Source organism: Micromys minutus (assembly GCF_963924665.1).
Source record: "Micromys minutus genome assembly, chromosome: 21".
Classification (NCBI taxonomy): domain Eukaryota; kingdom Metazoa; phylum Chordata; class Mammalia; order Rodentia; family Muridae; genus Micromys; species Micromys minutus.
This window is the reverse complement of record NC_137956.1, coordinates 50778701-50799908: the sequence shown is the minus strand read 5'-3', so window position 1 is coordinate 50799908 and position 21208 is coordinate 50778701. Positions and strand designations below refer to the sequence as shown.

Genomic DNA, 21208 nt, shown 5'->3' with positions numbered 1-21208 from the left:
TGTTTGTCATAGGCAAATGGCCACTACTGGAAACCCCTGCTTTATCCTGAGGAGGCTGTGCTCTCCAGTGCTACTAGAAGACATGTCTGGGATCTGCAGGACTGGGGGGAGGAGGGAAACTTGGACCTAACTCTTCCCAGTTAGGTTCCAAGGTGTTCCCTCGGGGAGGGTCTGGACTGTGGAAGGTGGCACTATGCCTGTGAGGCAGCAGCTGGGGAAGGTGGTAGGTGCATCTGCACAGATGGGGTGCCTAGGTTCACACGGCCAAGTTTTCCAGTTACTCATCTCATAGGGATACCAGAAAGACATGGTCTTGCATTGGTGTCCTGCTCTCTGACTCCACCCACGGAAAAGCCAGAGGCTTGTCAGGCCCCGGTGTTCTGGGCTCACCGGCATTTCTACCTGTAACAATCATTCTCTCCAAGCAGGTAAGGAACCCAGGAAGTAAGCTTTGGGTGGTGGCCTAGGGGCTGTCTCCTTCCTGGGGTTCCCATCCTCTGCTGAGCTAGCACCACTTGCAGACTCTCAGGGTTCACCTGGTGCCCTGTATTCCCTCCACAGCAAGTGAAGCTGGTGGCAGAAAACCTAAAGGAGGCGTCCCAGGAAGATGGGAAGGAAGCTACCTGAGCCTCAGCATGCTGGCCGTCCTGTCCCCAGCCCGTGCTGAAGAACGTCTGCATCACACCTGCACAAGGAGGGGCGGACACTAACGTGGACTTAGCCCAGATGTGGGGCACAGCAGGCACACCAAGGACTAGCTCTGTGGGAGAAGAGGCTGGGACTCTCGGTAACTTCCCCTGGCGCCCTCTCACCTGGACCCCCAGGGCCACACACCCTCCAGCCACATCACTTTGCTCAGGAGCCTCAGCTGCCCTTGAACTTTATCCCGAAAGAGTCACCAGCTTTCCACATGGCTTTCACAGTAGGTGCCAGTCACCTCCAACCCCAGGTGCCCCATGATAGGGTGGTGGCTTAGCATCTGTACCCACTATGCTCATGACAGGGAACCATGCTGAGGCGGTGGCAGTGTCGGTGGCGGTGGTGGTGGTGGTGGGAGGGGGGGAGCACACCTGAATCTCCTTGGTTCTCTGTGGTGGTGTGTTGACACTTTGTAACTGAGCTATTTATTAAAGCCCTCAGCTCTGACTCCTGCTTCTCCCAGATTTGGCAAATGCTTCAACTGCCCCTCCCCCCTCATGAGGTTGTGACATGGGCAGCAATGAGATGGGGACCAGGAGTGAAGTGACACACTGCTGCTGGGCCGGAAGCCTCGGCAGTGCCGTGTGACCAGTCTGCCTCCTCAGCCAAACCCACAGTGTCCGCTCATTTGCAGGTATGACAGATCGTCCATGAGGCCAGCTCTATAAAGATGGGAGCTGATGCTCTTGCTGGACCCTGTAAGCTATGCTGACAGCTCTTTAGCCGGCAGGCCCCATGTTCAACCTCCCCAGCAGGAGGTCAGGCAGCCGCTCCATGCCGCTCAGTGGTGGTCTGCTCCCGACTGCCACATTCTACCCAGAGACAGCAGCCCCGACTCTGACCTTTGTCCTCACCCTCACTTCAAGGCATGATTATGCTGTGGTTGTTGGTTTCCTGATGGAACTTTCTAGACCAGGCTGTCACCCTCAGCCCTCATGATGACACCCAAGATAAATTGTCCCTTTTGCCATTCTCCCTGGCCCCTGAGGACCACCTGGGTAAAACCCTCTGCATTTGGTTTCTTGCCCACCCCGCTTACCAAGAGTTGGTCCCCAGCTTCATTAATAGGCTTAGTCACCGTGTCAGTCCCCTCCTGGCTGGGGGAACAAGTCCAGGAGGCAGTACCCAGGACAGTGGTACCGTGGTCAGGCAGGGACAGACCCGTGAAGGCCAGAAGTTCAGCCCATTGCTCAAAGCAGGGGCCCAAGGAGGAAAAGGAGAGATGCACCCTGGGAAACGACAGGGACTCCATACCTAGTGTTCTCCTAGCCACAGAAGTCACTGGGAGGCACCACATAGGCCAGTCGTGAGAAAAAAGCCTTGGCTTCAAGAGCCCCAGGCATAAGGGAAGCAAATGTCAGTTGAATTTCACACACAAGCCTGTCCCACAGGCTTTGCTTGGAAGGCTTCCTAGCAAGATGTGACATGAAGCAGCCGAGTCCAGATGCAGCCAGGAGATGAGTATGCCGAGGGACATATCTGTGTCCACGTCCTCACACCAGCAGGTCCCAGCAGGTCCCAGCAGGTACCAGAGCCGTTCCCAGGGTCCCAGGCTCTGGGTCCTAGATACAGGCAAATCAAACCCACTGACTGGTTTCTAAAGACTAAAGCCTCGTTCTGTGCACAAACATGCAAGTTAAACTTGCTTCCCTGAGTGTGAGATACAACTGCCAGTAAGCCTCCCAGGGTGTCAACAGAACCGAACGGCACTGGGGTTGGCTCCAGGCCGAGTCACTTCCCAGTCAAACTCCTGTAGCTGGACACTCGCGGCCAAGTCCATTTCTGAGCCCCTGACGTGCCCTGGGCACCTCCTGCCACACCTCTCACTGGAGCTCTTTTTGCTTCGTGTTAAAGTGTTTCAAACCAGAGCGCCCAGGGTGGTCCCGAGACAGACTAGGCCTGTGCTGGTGGCCCTGGGTATCAGGCGAGACGTCTCCCTGACGCCATTCCCGTTTACCTCAGAGCTTTGATATGGTAAGACCAGCATTGAAAGAAGCAGAAAACCAGGGTTCACACTCCACTTGTCTCTCACATTGGATGGACAAGGAAGCAGGTGCTCAGAACTTGAGTGGAGTGCCCCTTGCTGGCCATCAGGACTGGGCTCACTGCTGACAGCACTCCATCTCACAAATTCCCTTCCCAGCATCTAACACCCTGTTCTCAGCCTTAATCCCCCAGCTCTTGCCTCCTTCCATTGGGGAAAAGCATCCAGGGCAAAGATGAAAGGTCACAGGGCGAGGGCCAGAACAGTCCCTACATGAACCCTGCGGCCCGTCCCCACGAGGCCAAGTCTGACGCAGTGCTCCCACCAATGGACACACAATGTGGACCCTGGGGAAGTCATGCCTGCCTTCATGCTCCACGCAAGGGTGGCCCAAGGACAGTCATGTAGGTGGGTTCCCTGCCTTCAGTTCGGGAAGATACTTCTTTCCCAACCACAAAATGGAAGGAAGATACTTTCCTTAGCTCTGGGAGAGTCTTGTCCAGGGCTGAGAATGGAGGCTACTGTCCCCAACTCTCCAAGTGTCTCACGGACTGGTGAGGAGGCAAAGTGGGGCGGGTGAGCTGACAGAGGAGGGAGAAGAGCTGGGGCAGAACCAGCTGGTGTGGGCCACCCAACAGCCACCCAACCTAGTTACTGAAACAGGCTGTGCATCATGGGGGGGAGACTTTCAGCAAGTGAATGGGAGTCACACGCCAGGGTGTCACCAGGTTCAGGTGGGACCAACACAAAGGGTAGGTAAGACTCACTCATGGGAGGGTGCTGGGGTGAAAGGGGAGGAGGGTGGGTGATGGTAATTTGACTGTTAACTTGACAGAATCTGGAATCCCCCAGAAGCCTAGCTGAGCCTCCTGACTCTGGGGGCAGATGCATCGTAACCGATCTCATAAGCTCATGATGCCTTGGCTTCGTGGCCAGGACAGTGAGCCAAAATGAGTCTTCCTCTCCAGTTGTCTTACCAGACATCTTAGCAACAGAATCAGCACAGAAAAGTAGGTTCATCGATCTGTGTGGTTCTTTGGGACTGTTTTACAGAAGAAATCAGAGTGTTGGAACTTTTGGCCAGAAAATTTCTCAAAATCCTGTAAGCAGGGATCAATGGGCCATTCTGGAGGGCACCTGGAAGACAGGCATACTGAGAAAAATGAGGGCAGTGGAGGCCCCTCAGGAGGTCCCAAAGACACAAGGACTTTCTTAGGAGCTAGGCTAGAGGCCATTCAAAGTGTATCCCAGCAAAGAATACAGCTTCATCTGTCCATCTCTCAAGATCTCAAGATGAATTTAAGTGAACTGATTTGTTCGATGGAGGAAATTTCAAGACAATATTCAAGCCGCGACATGGCTGCCCCACACTGCTGTTTTGCATATCCACAGCGGAAAATGAGAAAAAAACCAGGTGAAAAGGTCTTTAAAAATTCAGTTTGATGGGGAAAAAGATTTCGAGCAAATTAAAAAGTTCCAGACAGAGCACTCACCCACCAGCACTACTGTTACTGTGGAGATTAGCCACCAAGGAGACTGGTGCTCCTGGTAAGAAAGCCTAGGAAAAGACCCCACCCATGGAAACAGTGTAAGCTACTGAAGCAGTGGCGGTTCCCTGCTCAGGATCAGCTCACAAAGGCCAAGGCACAAGGGGCTTGTCAGCACACCGGGCTGGCAGCTCTGTTTGCACAGCACTGCTGAGCCCAGGCACTCTGAGCCCAGGCACTCTGTGGCAGTCAGAGACCCTGAAGGTTTTGAAAAAGGCCACCGTGATGAAATCCAGTCTGCAGTGGAGACACGGGTGTCAGAGGCCAGAGGCATAGGACCTTTGCTCAGGGAAGCTGCAGGCATGGAGTGGAGGTGGCCAGTGAGTCTGCACCGTAGGAGCTGCAGACCAATGGCTTCTGTCTCACCTTGGCCTGCTCTTTTCTTCCCATGAGCCTGTTTTCCCTCTGAGTACAGAGATGCTTACTTCGAATCACTGTATGCTGGGAGCATGTTTGCTTTGTGGGTGCTCAGTTAAGATACTGCTTTGTGTTTCATATGAGCCCTGGGCTCTGGGCTTTTTAGATATGGTGAAACTGTTCAAGACTACGGGGCTTTTAAAGTTAGAGCGAATGTAGTTTGCATGGAGACAGCCATGAACCTACGGGAAGGGGTAGACACGCTGTGCTTAGATGCCAAGTTGGCAAGGGGTGGCGTAGGCTCCAGGATCACCTAGGAGACAATCCTCTGTCCTTACCTGGGAGGATTATCTAGACTTGGCCTTTGGTGAGGTCTGTGAGGAATTACCGATTAGCTGGGGTAGAAAGACAAAGGAAAGCTGAGCAGCACAAAAGCTCTAGTTCCTGACTCTAGACGCAGCAGGACATGGTCCTAAGCACCCACCGCTATGCCTTCCCCGACATGGTGGACTCACTTGAGCCAAAATGGATCCTGCCTTCCTTAAACTATCAGCCAAGGTATTTGCTGCTGAATGAGACAAGTAACCAACGCAGGCCGCCAAGAATTCCAGTCCGGAGAACTCTAGTTGCCATTTGAGGGGAGAGCACTGCCAGGACAGGGAGAATCTCAAAGGCTTGGGAGGCCGACATGCTGGGTAGATGTATCTAGGTAACGGATCCAAGGTGGCTGAAATGTGTCCCTGGGGGAAGACGTGGGTCTGTCTGGTGTGTGGTCTTGAGTCTGCATGAGTTGGTTCAAGTCAGCTTAGAGTCATCCATTCTGAGGCAGGGAGGAAGAGGAGTCTAAAAGATGGCACATTTCTAGCTGGAAGAGCCCAACTTAGCAAATTCTTTTATAAGACTGATGCTGTACCCTGGGCTGTGACCGCCTCAGCCCAGAGGTAAAGCAGAGGAAAAAGAAAGCAGATCTTGACATGTGAGCTTGTTTTGGGTGTGTGAAAACTGATTATGGGAATAGTTACACAAATCACTGAACTGTGTAATAGTCAAACGTGCGCCACGTGAGGTGCCTCTCGAGTCAGTCCAAGCTCTGTCTCCTGGATTCTGCAAATGGAGGTCATGCTGATCAACGTCATTGTTCAGGAAGCAGGGCTGCGGGCAGGGCGGCTTTTGGAGAGAGTGGCTGGCAATGACTAAGACAGGCCTCATGGCTGCCGGGAGAGGGCAGAGCAGACCGTGGGAGCCTGGGGCAGTTCTGCTGGTTTGCTACAGTAGGGAGCAGCCAAACGAGGACAAGCAGGTGAGACACATTACAGTTCTGGCTTTCTTCTGTCCAGATGGCTTAAAGGAAATGCTGCCCTTTGGAAAGTGTACTAGGCCTCTCTGAGGACTGACACGGGTGGGCAGGACTGTCTTTTCAGCCCCACCAAGTGACAGGAATGCAGGGCCCAAGGGAAGCAAACCACATTTCCTAGTGCTGGGCTCTGTACACTTAAAAAGCTGTAAATGAAAGAACACAGACTCGGCTTCTATTGCTGAACACCAGTATGTCACTTTATTATTGGTTTATTTCCCATCTGTCACATACCTGTCAATGTTCACACACAGAAAAAAGATTGGCCAGAACTAGAGGCAACTGACCAATCAGCTGACAAGTTTGTGTTCTCAGCACATACCAACTCTGACTCCTAGGACATCTTTGTTCAGGCTCATGACTATTAAAATCAGTGTCAAGATTGTCACATCTTTAAATACAGATAGAATTCCAGAAGTACATAATTATATATATATACACACAGAAAAATACAAGACTAACTTTTCCCACAATATTTAATTTATACACTACTGTATAACTCTAGGTGACTTCTGAAGACAGGTTAGGGGACAAGTCACTGGTTAGAGCAGGGAAGTAGTTTGGTCCACTATTGGTGTGATGGTTCTGCTCCCTCCCTCTGTGACGACATCCCATGACACACAACACATGCACAGACATCCACTTGTCAACAAATGGGTAAGACAGCACTCGGCAGACATCTGTGTACCCAGAGGGTCACCAACCACACACAGCTAATAAGGCTGCAACACAGCTCTGCAGCATGAATGGCCAACACTGCTGATCTAAAGTGAGCACCGTATATACACCTGAATATGAAACCACTGGAGGCTGGACGGGACCACAGAGGAGTATGTACATGACTTGGAAAACAGCTGCGACAGTTTATTGCAATGCCCCTTATAGACATCTCTCCTGGCTCACACAGATGTGGCTCTGTGTCCGAGAACCACACTGGTTTCTGGCCCTTGGAAGATCCCTGCTTAAAAATTTCAAGCAAATGTGCTCTATGGCTTCCCCCACATCTACCCTCACAGCTCTCAGCTATGTGAACGTCACACTGGATGGGACTGCAGCTTAAAGCACAAGCAGTTAGCTAGCTCTAGGGAGTATCTTAAGTATCAGTCACTTAGTAAGTCAGGTTACACTGAAGTTCTGAGTAATATACACGGACCTAAAGAAGCAGTCACTGAGCACTGAAGAAAGCACTGGCCCTGCCCTGCCGCTCCCAATCTGTCACTCGAGGGCAGGGCGGCAGCTGACGAGCGAGGAAAGGACCCTGGGCCAGCTGCACCTACCCACAGGCCACTTAAACACTGCTTTCAAACCCCCTAGGGCACCGTGTGGAAACCCAGCATCTGGGCTTCCCAAGATCAAGGAGGACAGGCATCGAGAGAGGAGGCCTCGGGAGATGGCTGTCAGTCCGGAGTCGGCAGGGGAGGGGAGGGCTAGAGCTCAGTGTGCGAGGAAGGCAGCAGCCACCGACAGGCTCCGAGCACCACCCTCTCCTGAGTAGTCTCTCATCAGCTGAGCCAGATGCTGCCATGGAATGGAAGAAACCTCAGGCCACCTCACCACCAAGCTCCTGAAAAACCACCCCAGGAAGTTGTGCTTCCTCGTCAGTCCTGACTTTGCTGCCGCCTGTGTGCACCGTGTGCACTGTGGTCGCTGCAGCAGGACCTGCACTTCTCCCCACACAGGTCGGAAGGAACCCTGCCTTGTGTCCTGCGGGGGAAACTTACACAGAGCCTCTTTTGTTGTGTCCTGTCGGATAGACATACACACTCTAAGTAGAGTTAAGACTTGAGTTCACCTCATCGCCTCACAAAAGATTGTCTCCTTATAATTCTAGGGTAAGCTGCCTCACAAAGCTAAGAAGCTGATCTCACTACAAACAAGAAATTCTGTCAATGAAAATGTCAGAGCCCCAACTGCTTTCACACTATCGGTTAAGACAAACAGGTGTGGGCGCTCACACCGTGGCTCTAAGGTTCTCGGTGCACAGCCCTGGGTGGCTGGCAGCAGGTGTGGCTCCTCCCAGGCCTGTGGGCATCACCACGTTATTGCTTTGGTTCTGTCTCAGGCACCAGCGTGCCTCAGAGCATGGAGTTTCCCTATCACCGGAGGTCAGGACAGGAATTGGGGCTTTTCACAAGGAAACGAAAGCATTTTCCCTCCAGGTTAAGTGCAGAACATGAATTTCTAAGCGCTCCATTTACGTTGGGTTCCAGATACACAATTTCATCCTGGTCATCCACACTGAAAATCATGAATGTAAAATCACACAGTAGACTTTTCGGCTGGAAAAGAAAAGTAGCGTGTAGCAGCATGCACAAAGACCATGCACTGTCACGTCAGAACAGATGAAGTGACTTCACAGGTCAGATGACATGGCAGCAGCTGGCAGGACTGGAGGCGCAGAGCAGCCCCTCCTTACGGCTGCGCTGGATGTTCACGGAGATGGTCTTTTCGCACAGAGGTAGCTGGAGCACGTTGTTCCTCAGCTTCTTGGTCCTCACTGGGTCCAGGTCAGCAGAGGGGGTGGGGCCTGGAGTGCTGATGCACATCTTCCACGTGGACTTCTCCTGCACCTTCACGCTGGAGAACAAGGCCTTCTGCGGGTCCAGAATGTACTTGGCGCCGTGCAGCTGCGAGCCTAGGCACAGGCTCACGAGTTTGAGGCTCTGCACCAGCTCTGCACCACGCGGAGCGGCAGCGGCCGAGGCGGGGGAGGAGGAGTCGGGGCCTGCACAGCGCCTCGAGGAGCCCGCCGTGCCCGATGGGGTCCCGCCTGAGCCTCCTTGGCCACCGCCACCCGTGCCCTGCTCGCCTGGGCTGGCCTTGTCCACACCGCCACCGCTGCTAGGCTTGCTCTGGCCGCCACCATCACCTTCACTACCCGGTGGCCCCTCACTGCTGTCGCGCCGGTGCCATGAGTAAGCAAAGCCGCTGTCTTTGTCCAGCCGCCGGCGGCTCTCAGAGTCGTCATCGCTGGTCTCGGAGCTGCTGCAGCTTGAGCCTCGGCCCTGGCTTTTCCTGCGGTGGTAGCGCTTGTGCACTGTGCCTGGTGAAGCAATGTTCATCTTCAGCCGGCTCAGCTTGGGCGGCAGGTTCTCGTCCATGTCAAACTCATCGTCAGACTCTCCCTCCTCGAAGATCTGGTTGAGCACCGGGGCACTCTTTCGAGATGTCAGACGGTTGGTGACTGATGGCTTCCGGCGCAGCACCACTTGCGTGGACAGGGACACAGGCTTCTTGTCCTCCTCATCCTCCTCCTCATCCTCCTCCACCCTGAAGAGACACTTCCGCCCACTGGCTGCGGGCTTCAGACTTGCGGGTGGAACAGTAGACAGAGCTGGCCCAGCCAGCTCCGGGAGCTCATCTTTCTTGGCTGGGTGTTCACACAGGCCTTTGCTCCTGTGGCCATTGAGGACACTGTCACCAGCCCGAGCAGGAGACTGCGGGACTGTGGCATGTGACAGAGGGGTGGCAGTGAGATCATCTTCAAGGTCTTGGGGTACATCAATTTTGGTTGGCCATGACTGCCTGTGAGACAGAGGAAAAAGAACCTGTCATGTAGCTGCGGGCCTACCCTGGGAGATAAACAGCTCAGTGTTTGCTGCCCACGTATTAAGAGCTTGCTTTCACATGCTAACCATCCACAGAAGGTCAGGTGTGGCAGGCAGAGCATTATCCCAGCACCATCACTAGATGGTGGGCGGAGACCGGAGAAGTCCAGAAGCCCTGACCAGCAATGCCAGCACAGATGGCACACAAGACCCTGTTTCAAAGAAGGTAGAAGGTGAGGACCAAAAACCCAGTGTCCTTGAACCTCCGGAAGTCAGCCATGGCACACAGAGCTAGGACAAAAATCACACACGTGGAAAGCATTTTAGGTCCATCATCAAGGACCCGGCAGGGTAGATGTGACTTAAGGACATGATCATGTGGCAAATTCACCATACCACAGCTGTGAGAAAAAACATGGGGCAGACAGATGCTGGGGAAACTCCAGCTCTCCCTAAACTTCAACACTACACACTTATACCTGAATACATAACACACCTGTATACATGCTCACACATACCCAGACACACATTCACACCTGTATACATGCTCACACATACGCAGACACACATACACACCTGTATACATGCTCACACATACCCAGACACACATACACACCTGTATACATGCTCACACATACCCAGACACACATACACACCTGTATACATGCTCATACATACCCAGACACACATACACACCTGTATACATGCTCACACATACCCAGACACACATACACACCTGTATACATGCTCACACATACCCAGACACACATACACACCTGTATACATGCTCACACATACCCAGACACACATACACACCTGTATACATGCTCACACATACCCAGACACACATACACACCTGTATACATGCTCACACATACCCAGACACACATACCCAGACACAATATACATCTGTGTACATGTGCACACACCCAGACGTACCTGCACACATGCTCATACACACCCAGACACACATGCACATTTGTGTACATGCTCATATATGTTCACATACACCCAGACACACATGCAAACTTGCATATATATTCACATGCATACCTACAAATATGCACATACCATCATATACTCAAATGCATACATACATACATGATCTAGATATAGTATCTCACACATACATGCATGCTACACACATTCCATCTACATATACACATACACACCTACATATGTGAACAGTCTCATGTGCACAAGTTCATACACACATACTATCTACATATGAACATGTACACACCTATCTACATACACACATGCACACGCTCTCCCTCTCTCTCACACTGCAGGCTTTGAGATTCACCTGGAATGTCCAGCACAGACTTTAGAGGATGATGTGAAAGCTCAGCATTGATCAAAAGAAATGGAAACAGGTTAATGAGCTTAGAGGCCAGGGCCCTGGAGACAAACCTCTTCTCTGACGAGCAGCTGCTGGTATAAACACATTCTTGATGCCCACACGAGGGCAGCAGAACCGTTAAACTGTCTTTCAAACTGGAGTTGCTGTTCTGACTGCCTGAGGGAAGGGCAGAGACATTGGACACTATAATGATGCCACAGGCATTCACAGCAGCTACTTGTGGCCTACAGTTGAAAACGCTACCACAGACATCTTCCCCCAGTTTGGAGCAACTGTAGAGGAGGAAGAACTGCCTGTCTCTGCCACCAGATGGGGAGACAGACAACCAGTGAGCAACGGGCAAGGCCTACAGTGGGAGCTGAGGCAAGGGGCCATGAAGAAGCAGGACCAGCATGGCAGGATGCAGGCTTGATTCTTCTCCCCTTTCCACTTAAAGCAAGACCCACTGGCTGTCACTGCGTGAAAATTACCGTTTGTCAAATGATGTGACTCGCCTGTCCAAAATGGCAACAATTTGTGGATCCCAACAGAGCAAAGATCACACCTTAACAGAACAGAGCAGCAAGTGAAACTGACAAAGGCTAATGACACTGAGAGCTGTGTAGGTGAATGTTCTGAAGTCTAGCCAACAAAAGAGGTGTCTAACAACCCTCTTCTGCAGCTGGAGAGCCCGAGACCGGTCATCCAGGCTTGAAGGACAGTGACAGTTCATCCCACCACGCCTGAGGATCGACCTCAGCAAGGCTCAGGTCAGAGACCTCAACCAGAAGCCCTGCTGGTCTAACTCACCGAACCCCCCCCCCCCAACCTCAGGTAAACCAGAGATGTGATGTTCCTGAGATCCAACAGCTAGTGAGTCAACTAACTGATCTCGCTGTCCAACCTCTAAAATCCTAATTGCTCCCTATTTTTTTTTAAAAATTCTTCCAAGTGACTACAGGGGAATCCACACTGCTCTTGAGGGAAGAGTGAGACGCCTAGGTCCTGGGAACACCCACTGCCGCGTACAGCAGAGATGGGGTATAACCTCTATGGAAGCAGCCATTGGCACCACGAGGGCGAGGACCCTCCTACTTGGAGAACTATGTACCATCAACCAACATCAGTGAAGATATGTTTCTCACCTAAACTGGGCCTTGATGTTGCTGGGGCTCGCAGACCTCGTCTGTATTTCTTTCTCTTGCTTTTCTCTCAGGATCCTTTCAGCAAGTAGGAAGTAAGTGGCGGTGATGTGGTTGTACCTGTTGGTCTCCAAGGCTCTGAGGAAAGGAAGGAGAACATCAGAAGCCACATAGCTAGGACTTTTAAAAGACTAAAAAACCAATATCATCTAATGAAATCCAATATCTGGAAAGCTTTATAAGACAAAACTACAAAGGAAAAAAAAAGAACAAAGCCCTGTAGGTGTTTGGGTTGTAATGCTGAGATCAGTGAGAAGAGAGCCAATGCGGCTGCAGCTGGACTGTGTGACTGTCCCAAAGCTCTGAAGAGCAGTGTGTTCTGGAACCATGGCTGGCACGTGACGCTGGGTTTTGCTGAAGAGAAAGAACTGAGGGGCAGGCCCACGCTATGTAAGTGCTCTGTGAGCAGCCCATCAGAATGGTTGGAGTTCTAGTCCTGCATCTGTAGTTTAGGCAGCAGAGAGCAGTCGGTGTAATCCAGAGGGCGCTGCTCTCACCACTCCCTGAGTACACTCAGTGTGCTTCTGCATCCGTGTGAACAGCAATGCTCACAGGACAGCATGTCAGGGCAGGCGCCACGGTGGTTGCCATTGGGGACCTTAGTCACCTCCTGCAGCTGGCGGTCAGGGAACGACCTCACAAGGCTTAGGAATAGGCAGCTCTGGTTTCTATACCCCTTGGCCTGGCAAACGGTAGTGTGCAAGAGGACTGGTGTGAAGCCACCATAGAGAAGCAGCCAGTGTGCTAGACTTCCTCAACTATTTAAGTGGCTGGACACAAACGAGTTTTCCTAAGCACCTGGGTTCCACAGAAAACTAAGGCTGAGTTCAAAAGCCTGGCTCTATTTTTCCTGCATTAAAGTACTCTAAAGGGGTGTATCCTTACTGCAGCTGTGACCCTTCCAGAGACTAGAGTCCTGCACTGGGAACATCTGTGCCCGCTGGTCAGCATGCATGATCACTCTATATGCCCAGACTGTATCAACCTCTTTCACAGATCAGAAATCTGAGATGCCACAGCCAGACCTAAGCGGCCACCCCATGGTTACCTCCCTCTCCTGCTTCCCTGAGTTGGGCATTTGTTTTATGAAGTGACTGCTCTCACCCTGTGGCTGTGCTCCGTCTGCTAATTTCAGACAGGCCCTCTTACCGTGGCTGGTCACCAGAGCAGACTGACAGAGCGGCGCTTTCCTGCCTGTACTACCAAGGTTTGAGAAGTGGCTCGTTTCGATAGATTTCATGAGCAACTAAGTAATATGCAGGCTACCGTGCAGAGCGGACCTGAGGAGCAGACAGCAGATCCTTTAGGCTTGGGACCATTCATTCCATCCTGCTAAGTACAGTGCAGCCAGAGGCTGTGTGACAGCCCCACTGGGGCCACCAACACAGAATACATGCTGAACCTGTCATGATGCTGATCTCTGCGCTCAGAGTGGGACCCAGGAATGATGGGAACACTTCCACAGACACTGTGTAGACTGAGACTAACCACCCTACAAAGGCATCTAGAAAGGCCTGATAACAGCACAGTGGCTGACCTGTCCACTAGAAAGAAGGAAACACAAAGCTCACACACTGGGCTCTGGCCAGGGCTGCAGAGGGCTCCGTCTGTGCTCCGGTCTATGTGTGAGAAGTCTCTTCGGCCTGTGTTTGAATGCTTGACCTTTAGGAGGTGTAGAGCCGCTGAACAAGTGAGCCATGGGGCAGACCTGTGGTCTTACAGCCTGGCACTACTTTCTCTCTTCCTGACCAGACCTCCCACCATAACAGACCACACTCTCTACGGGTCAGAAGGAAACCCTCCTTCCCTTAGAATGCTCTGCCAGGCGGGCACAGTATTCAGAAAATAAGCAGTGTGATGTGACAGTGTCCAAAGGCTACAGGAATCGACTCCCAGACCCGTCCCCAGTGCTGACAAGCACAGACGTACTCTACAATGGCGTCTCGGTCTGCGATGTCCCCAAGCACCATGCGCTGGATGATGCTATTGTGCTCTTCTTCGGAGAGGTTCTTGTAGGACACGAGGGGAATGTTATACTTTGTGGCTGGTGAGGGGTCCACTCCCTGGAGCCAAGGGTGGCTTTCAATCTCTTCCAGAGAGGCTCTCCTTTTGGGGTCTCTCTGCAGCATCCGTGTGATCAGGCTGTGAAGAAAGGCAGCCATTACTGAAGCAAACTGTTCGCAGGGACTAGATTAGTAATGACGGCTGTTACCAATGAGCACTGCTTCTGACATGGTCACAATTTAAAAGATTTTGTCTCTAGGCTGAGATAGAAAACACCAATACGGTGAGACAGAGTGGTGATGGGGACCATCCACAGTAGCACTCAAAAGGACACGAGAAACAAGGAAAAGTGCAGCATATCTGAGAATTTCCCAAATTCATGCAAAAATGCAAATCATAAGCCAGGGAGCCTAAAGGTCTAAGCACAATACACAAAAGCCCCAAGAAGGAGACAGAAGGCAGACATCTGACTTCTCAGTGACAGCAATGGAGTCTGAGAAACACTGGGAGGACTCCATGGCTGAGAAAGAAGAACCAGAGCTTTGTACTCAGCAATGATATTCACAGTCACACACAGCATAAAGCCAGCCCTAAGGAAGCATTAACCAAGAGATGTTTCTCAAAAGAACAGCTGAAGTGGGACACAATGAAAGCAGTGCTAAGAGGAAAACTCACAGCTCTGAGCACCTCCAAAAGAAACTGGAGAGAGCACACACGAGCAGCTTGACAGCACGCCTGAAAGCTCTAGAACAAAAGGAAGCAGATACACCCAAGAGGAGTAGACAGCAGGGAACCATCAAACTCAGAGCAGAAATCAACCAAATAGAGACAAAAAGAACTATACAAAGAATCAACAAAACCAGGAGCTAGTTCTTTGAAAAAAATCAACAAGATGGATAAACCCTTAGCCAGACTAACTAGAGGGCAAAGAGAGACTATCCAAATTAACAAAGTCAGAAATGAAAGGGGAGACATAACAACAGAAACTGAGAAAATTCAAGAAATCATTAGATCCTACAATAAAAGCCATACTCAACAAAATTGGAAAATCTAGAGGAAATGGACAACTTTCTAGACAGAGACCAGGTACCAAAGTTAAATCGGAATCAGATAAACCATCTAAATGGTCCCATAACCCCTAAAGAAATAGAAGCAGTCATTAAAAGCCTCCCAACCAAAAAAAAAAAAAAAAAAAAAAAAAAAAAAAAAAAGCCCAGGACCAGATGGGTTCAGTGCAGAATTCTATAAAACATTTATAGAAGACCTAATATCGATACTCTCCAAACTATTCCACAAAATAGAAACAGAAGGAACACTACCCAACCCATTCTTCGAAGCCACAATTACACTTATACCTAAACCACACAAAGACCCTACAAAGAAAGAGAACCTCAGACCAATTTCCCTCATGAACAACAATGCAAAATTTCTTGCAAACCAAATCCAAGAACACATCAAAATGATTATTCACCATGATCAAGTAGGCTCCATCCCAGGAATACAGGCATAGTTTAATATACAAAATCCACCAAAGTAATCCACTGTATAAACAAACTCAAAAAAAAAAAAAAAAAAAAAAAAAAAAAAAAAAAAACACATGATCATCTCATTAGATGCTGAGAAAGCATTTGACAAAATTCAACATCCCTTCCTGTTAAAAGTCTTGGAAAGATCAGGAATTCAAGGCCCATACCTAAACATAGTAAAAGCAATATACAGCAAGCCAGTAGTCAACACCAAACTAAATGGTGAGAAACTTGAAGCAGTCCCACAAAAATCAGTGACTAGACAAGGCTGCCCACTCTCCCCCTCCATATTCAATATAAAACTAGAAGTCCTGGCCAGAGCAGTTAGACAGCAAAGGAAAGTCAAAGGGATACAAATCAGAAAAGAAGCCAAAATATCACTATTTGCAGATGATATGATAGTATACTTAAGTGACCCCAAAAATAACACCAGAGAACTCCTACAGCTGATAAACAACTTCAGCAAAGTGGCTGGATATAAAATTAACTCAAACAAATCAATAGCCTTCCTCTACTCAAAGGACAAACATGCTGACAAAGAAATTAGGGAAACGACACCCTTCACAATAGTCACAAACAATATGAAATACCTTGGTGTGACCCTAACCAAGCAAGTGAAAGATCTTTATGTCAAGAACTTCAAGTCTCTGAAGAAGGAAATTGAAGATCTCAGAAAATGGAAAGATCTCCCATGCTCATGGATTGGAAGAATCAACATAGTGAAAATGGCCATCTTGTCCAAAGCAATCTACAGATTCAATGCAATCCCCATCAAAATTCCAACTCAATTCTTCATAGAGTTAGAAAGAGCAATTTGAAAATTCATTTGGAATAACAAAAAACCCAGGATAGTGAAAAACTAATTTCAACAATAAAAGAACTTCCGGGGGAATCACCATCCCTACCTAAAGCTGTATTACAGCTCAATCGTGACAAAAACCATATGGTATTAGTACAAAGACAGGCAGGTAGATCAGTGGAACAGAATTGAAGACCCAGAAATGAACCCACATACCTACAGTCACTTTATCCTTGACAAAGAAGCTAAAAACATTCAATGGAAAAAGGACAGCATCTTTAACAAATGGTGTTAGTTCAACTGGCAGTCAGCATGCAGAAGAATGCAAATCAATCCTGTCTTATCTCCTTGTACAAAGCTCAAGTACAAGTGGATCAAAGATCTCCACATAAAACCAGGTACACTGAAACTATCAGAAGAGAAAGTGGGGAAGAGCTTAGAATACATAGGCACAGGGGATAATTTCCTGAACAGAACACCAATGGCTTATACTTTAAGATCAAGAATTGACAAATGGGACCTCATGAAATGGCAAAGCTTCTGTAAGGCTAAGGACACTGTCAATAAGACAAATCGGCAACCAACAGATTGGGAAAGGATCTTTACCAATCCTACATCTGATAGAAGGCTATTATCCAATATATACAAAGAACCAAGAAGTTAGACTCCAGAGAATTAAATAATTCTATTAAAAATGGGGTACAGAGCTAAACAAATCATTTCCAACTGAGGAATACTGAATGGTGGAAAAGCACCTAAAGAAATGCTCAACATCCCTAGTCATCAGATAAATGCAAATCAAAACAACCCTGAGATTCCATCTCACACCAGTCAGAATGGCTAACATCAAGAACTCAGGTAACCACAAATGCTGGCAGGGATGTGGAGAAAGAGAAACACTCCTCCAATGTTGGTAGGATTACAGGCTGGTACAACCACTCTGGAAATCAGTCTGGTGGTTCCTTAGAAAACTGGACACAGTACTACTTGAGGACTCAGCTATTCAACTCCTGGGCATATACCCAAAAGATGCTCCACCATGTTCATAGCATCCTTATTTATAATAGCCAGAAGCTGGAAAGAACCCATATGTCCTTCAACAGAGGAATGGATACAGAAATTGTGGTACATTTACACAATGGAGTACTACTCAACTATCAGAAACAATGACTTTACAAAATTCCTAGGCAAATGGATGGAACTAGAGTTCTGAGTGAGGTAACCCAGTTGCAAAAAAACACATATGGTATATACTCACTGATAAGCAGATACTAGCCCCAAAAGCTCTGAATACCTAAGAAATAATTCACAGACATTATGAAGCTCAAAAAGAAGGGAGGCCAGAATGTGGAGGCCTCAGTCCTTCTTAGAATGAAGAACAAAACACTGGAGGAAATACAGGTACAAATAGAGAAGCAGGGATTAAAGAAAAGATCAGTCAGAGACTGCCTCACCTGAGGATCCACCCCATATGCAGCCACCAAACCCAATCACTATTGCTGATGCCAAGAAGTACTTACTGGCAGGAACCAGATATGGATGCCTCCTCAGAGGCTCTGCCAGAGTCATACAGATACAGCTGAGGATGCTTGCAGCTAACCATCAAACTGAACAGAGGGACCCCTATGAAAGAGCTAAAGAAAGGACTGAAGGAGCTGAAAGGGTTTGCAACTCCATGGGAAGAACAACATTACCAACTAACCAAACCCTCCAGAATTTCCAGGGACTAAAACACCAACCACTGAGCACACATGGAGAGACCCATGGCTCCAGTTGCAGATGTAGCAGAGAACAGCATTGTCTGGCATCAATGGGAGGAGAGGCCTTTGGTCCAGTAAAGGCGAGTTTTCCCTGTGTAGGGGAACGCCAAGGCACTGAGGTGAAGAGGGTGATTGGGAGAGGGAGCACCTTCATGGAAGGAAGTGAAGGGGGAGGGGAGATGATAGTGGGGGGAAGGGAATAACATTTGAAATGTAAATACAGAGAATATCCAATAAAGAAAATTAAATTAGAAAAAAAAAGAACAGCTGAAGGGTTTAACTGTGGTATTAGAGTATAATTCTCTGAGAGAAGTTTAGCAAAGTTTGTGTTAAACATCTAGATGATTATCAACAATATCTGACTATATCAAATATTAATTCATAGTTATGAAAATTACTAAATATTAGATAATAGTTAAATATTAGGATTTTAAAATGTTTTGGAAGACAACAGAGATAAGTATTAATTGCAGATTTTTAAAAACTAAAATAATGGCATACACCTTCCCAGCTGGCTGAGGATAAAGCATACAGTGGAAAAGGAAAACCCAGAGCAGAGTCAGGTCAGAATGACGTGTGCAGAGACCCCTCTACATCGGAAACTTCCACTGATCTCAACAAACGCGGCCTGAACAAGCTCCACAGCTGGGAACAGATCAGCCACAAGATTCACAGAAGCCCTGGGTCTAGGCTGTTAGGAAGGTAAGAAAATGGCACACGGATGCTGATCCAAAGACAGATCTCTACCACACAGAGCCAAATAAGAACAGAAGGCTGGTCTAACTCACCAGGAAGACAGAACAGTCTGCAACTCTCCTATATCTAGTAACTTTATCTCAAAACTTCCAGAGTAAAAGCTGAGAAGCCTCCAGGAATAAACTAAAGCCACCAACACAGTAGAAGAAAACTCTAAATGCAAACACTTTTGAACAATTAATGCACTTGACCTTAAAGACAGACAGACCTCTGACCCCAACTTGAAAATACATTCTTTCAAGGCTCAACTGTAACAATTATCCTCATGATAGGCGTAAACAAGCCTTAAACATCTAAATACACAGTAATATACAGACTATATCCTAACTTAATAATCAAAAGCAAAGCTAATTAGAAGTACAACCACCCTGTAAACAAGGCAGGCATACATAAGACAACAAAGACTAGGAAATACTTCAAGTTAAATGACAAAGACTATTGATCAGACCCAATGTGATAGGCTAACCTGTGTCAGAAGCGTTCTTAGTCCTAGATACTCTACTAGGGACGGGGATTAGGTGCTAGAGTTCTGAGTAAGAGAGCACCTCGAGCACCTCGAGCTGGGCAGAGAAACGGCTGACAGGTGGACAGGAAGAAAGTACAGCGTGAGGTAACAGCATCAGAAGCCAGTCCTGGGACAGACACAGAGGGAGCAACAAGCCACAGAAGGCTGATGACAAACAGGAGGAGCATCCATGCAGAGCATGGCTCCAACAGTAAAGGCAACACAGTCACTCAAGGAAATACACTGGGAAGCTAGAAAAAGAGAGACATGTTCCTTAAAACACACCACTCAGAAAAGCACATCAGGAAAGGTTGATTTTTTTGTGTGTTTTTCCTCATCTGAATGGTCCCACAGTCATTAAAAAATAATCCCTCTAGAAGGCATACATGAGGATGTCTCAGGTCTTAGGAATGAGAGCATCCATGTAGATTCTACAACTGGTAGGCTTCAAATGATGCAGTTGATGTAAAGGGAGTAGATAATGTTTTTGTTTGTAACAGGAAACAGAGAAGATAATCTTGAGCTGTGACTATCTAACCTGCACTTGAGGGATACCTGCTTCCTAAGGGGAACAGTAAGAGAAGGGACCTAAAATCACCAGGACACATGCACACACACCATCTGTGTACACACACGCACACATGCAGAGAAGCATGTGTGCACTAACATGAAAGACACGTGATCCAGCCTAAAATCAACAACCAGTACAGAAAACAGAGCTTCCCATGTGCCCTGGGTTAAAATCACAACCAAGAAGCAGAGAAAGCTACTATGTGCTACACCTGGTCACTAGCAACACATGAACAGCTCCATGTGCACCATCCCCAAATGGCCACCAGCACCAGCATACACAGAGACTCTCCTGTGCTCCAGCCTGAACTACACGCTTACATGTTCATTTCATGTACTTTTCACAGTAACCCTGTCAGGGACACCTTTCCACTGTCACCTAAGGAAGAAAGCAGTAAGTCCAGAGAACTCCATGCCCAAGTTGGGGCTCTTCCTGACAGAGAGCCCTCAATCTGCACAGCTTTTTCTTACAGCTCATCAGGGAACACTCAAAACTTTGCTGATACAGAAGAAAACATTTTAATTGGTAACTACAATCTCAGCAGGTTCCCTTAAATAAATATCACAAACACCCTTTCACAGGGTTCTCTCTCTCTCACAGGTGATGGAAAGACCCCAAGGAGCCAGTCAGTGCTGAACTCCCACAGTGGCACATGCCAAAGTACAGCCTTTACTGTGGAAGGACGTGACTGTAAGACACGCTGTTATTAAGATGGCTACCATGACACAGTGAGGAAGCCCCACGGAATGACAGGTCTCTGCTAAACAGGAAAGCCCAACTCTTTTCTGGAGGCTTCAAGAGTTCCACTCTTGCTTTTTGGCACTGAAGAAAAAGCAGTGGCCAGGGAAGGTCTTAACCAGCAGTCTGGTGGCTGAAGGGCAAAAAGGAGTTCTTGAAAACACGAGTAAGAAATAAACAAGAATGTTTTGCATTCTCCTGTTGAATTTCTCACTAAATACTAACAAGTGCCCCAGACAAGAGCAGAAACTTAATCTCATGAGTGAGTGGAGTCAGACCCTTGCACGTGAGGGTTGTTGAAGGTGTGCCAGGTGTTCCTGATGTGCACATTGCTTTACTTACTCCCTGCACCCTGCAGACACACGGGGCGGCACAGTGTACTTGCAGTCCATGATCATGGTCAGTGTCTCGCTGTCGTTGGCTTCTTGGAAGGGCGGCTGCCCACACACCAGCATGAAAAGGATCACACCCAGGCTCCATATGTCTACAAACCAAAGGCAACATTTAAATACCAGA

General features: G+C 48.6%; 2 protein-coding genes across 2 annotated transcripts in view; one reads left to right on the top strand and one right to left on the bottom strand.

The window, feature by feature from the left end:
* The window catches only part of ANO10 (anoctamin 10), a 103761-nt gene extending 102732 nt beyond the window's left edge, over positions 1–1029 (top strand). Inside the window, exon 14 of the mRNA XM_080934067.1 lies at positions 562–1029. Within this exon, the coding sequence (XP_080790193.1) occupies positions 562–627 (66 nt within the window). The 3' untranslated portion in view covers positions 628–1029. The remainder of the gene's footprint in view (positions 1–561) is intronic.
* Positions 1030–6123: 5094 nt separating this feature from the next.
* The window catches only part of SNRK (SNF related kinase), a 39234-nt gene continuing 24149 nt past the window's right edge, over positions 6124–21208 (bottom strand). The window contains exons 3-6 of the mRNA XM_080934274.1: positions 21035–21176; positions 13963–14175; positions 11977–12111; positions 6124–9466 (exon numbers count right to left, since the gene is read on the bottom strand). Coding sequence (XP_080790400.1) covers positions 8302–9466; positions 11977–12111; positions 13963–14175; positions 21035–21176 — 1655 coding nt within the window. The 3' untranslated portion in view covers positions 6124–8301. The remainder of the gene's footprint in view (positions 9467–11976; positions 12112–13962; positions 14176–21034; positions 21177–21208) is intronic.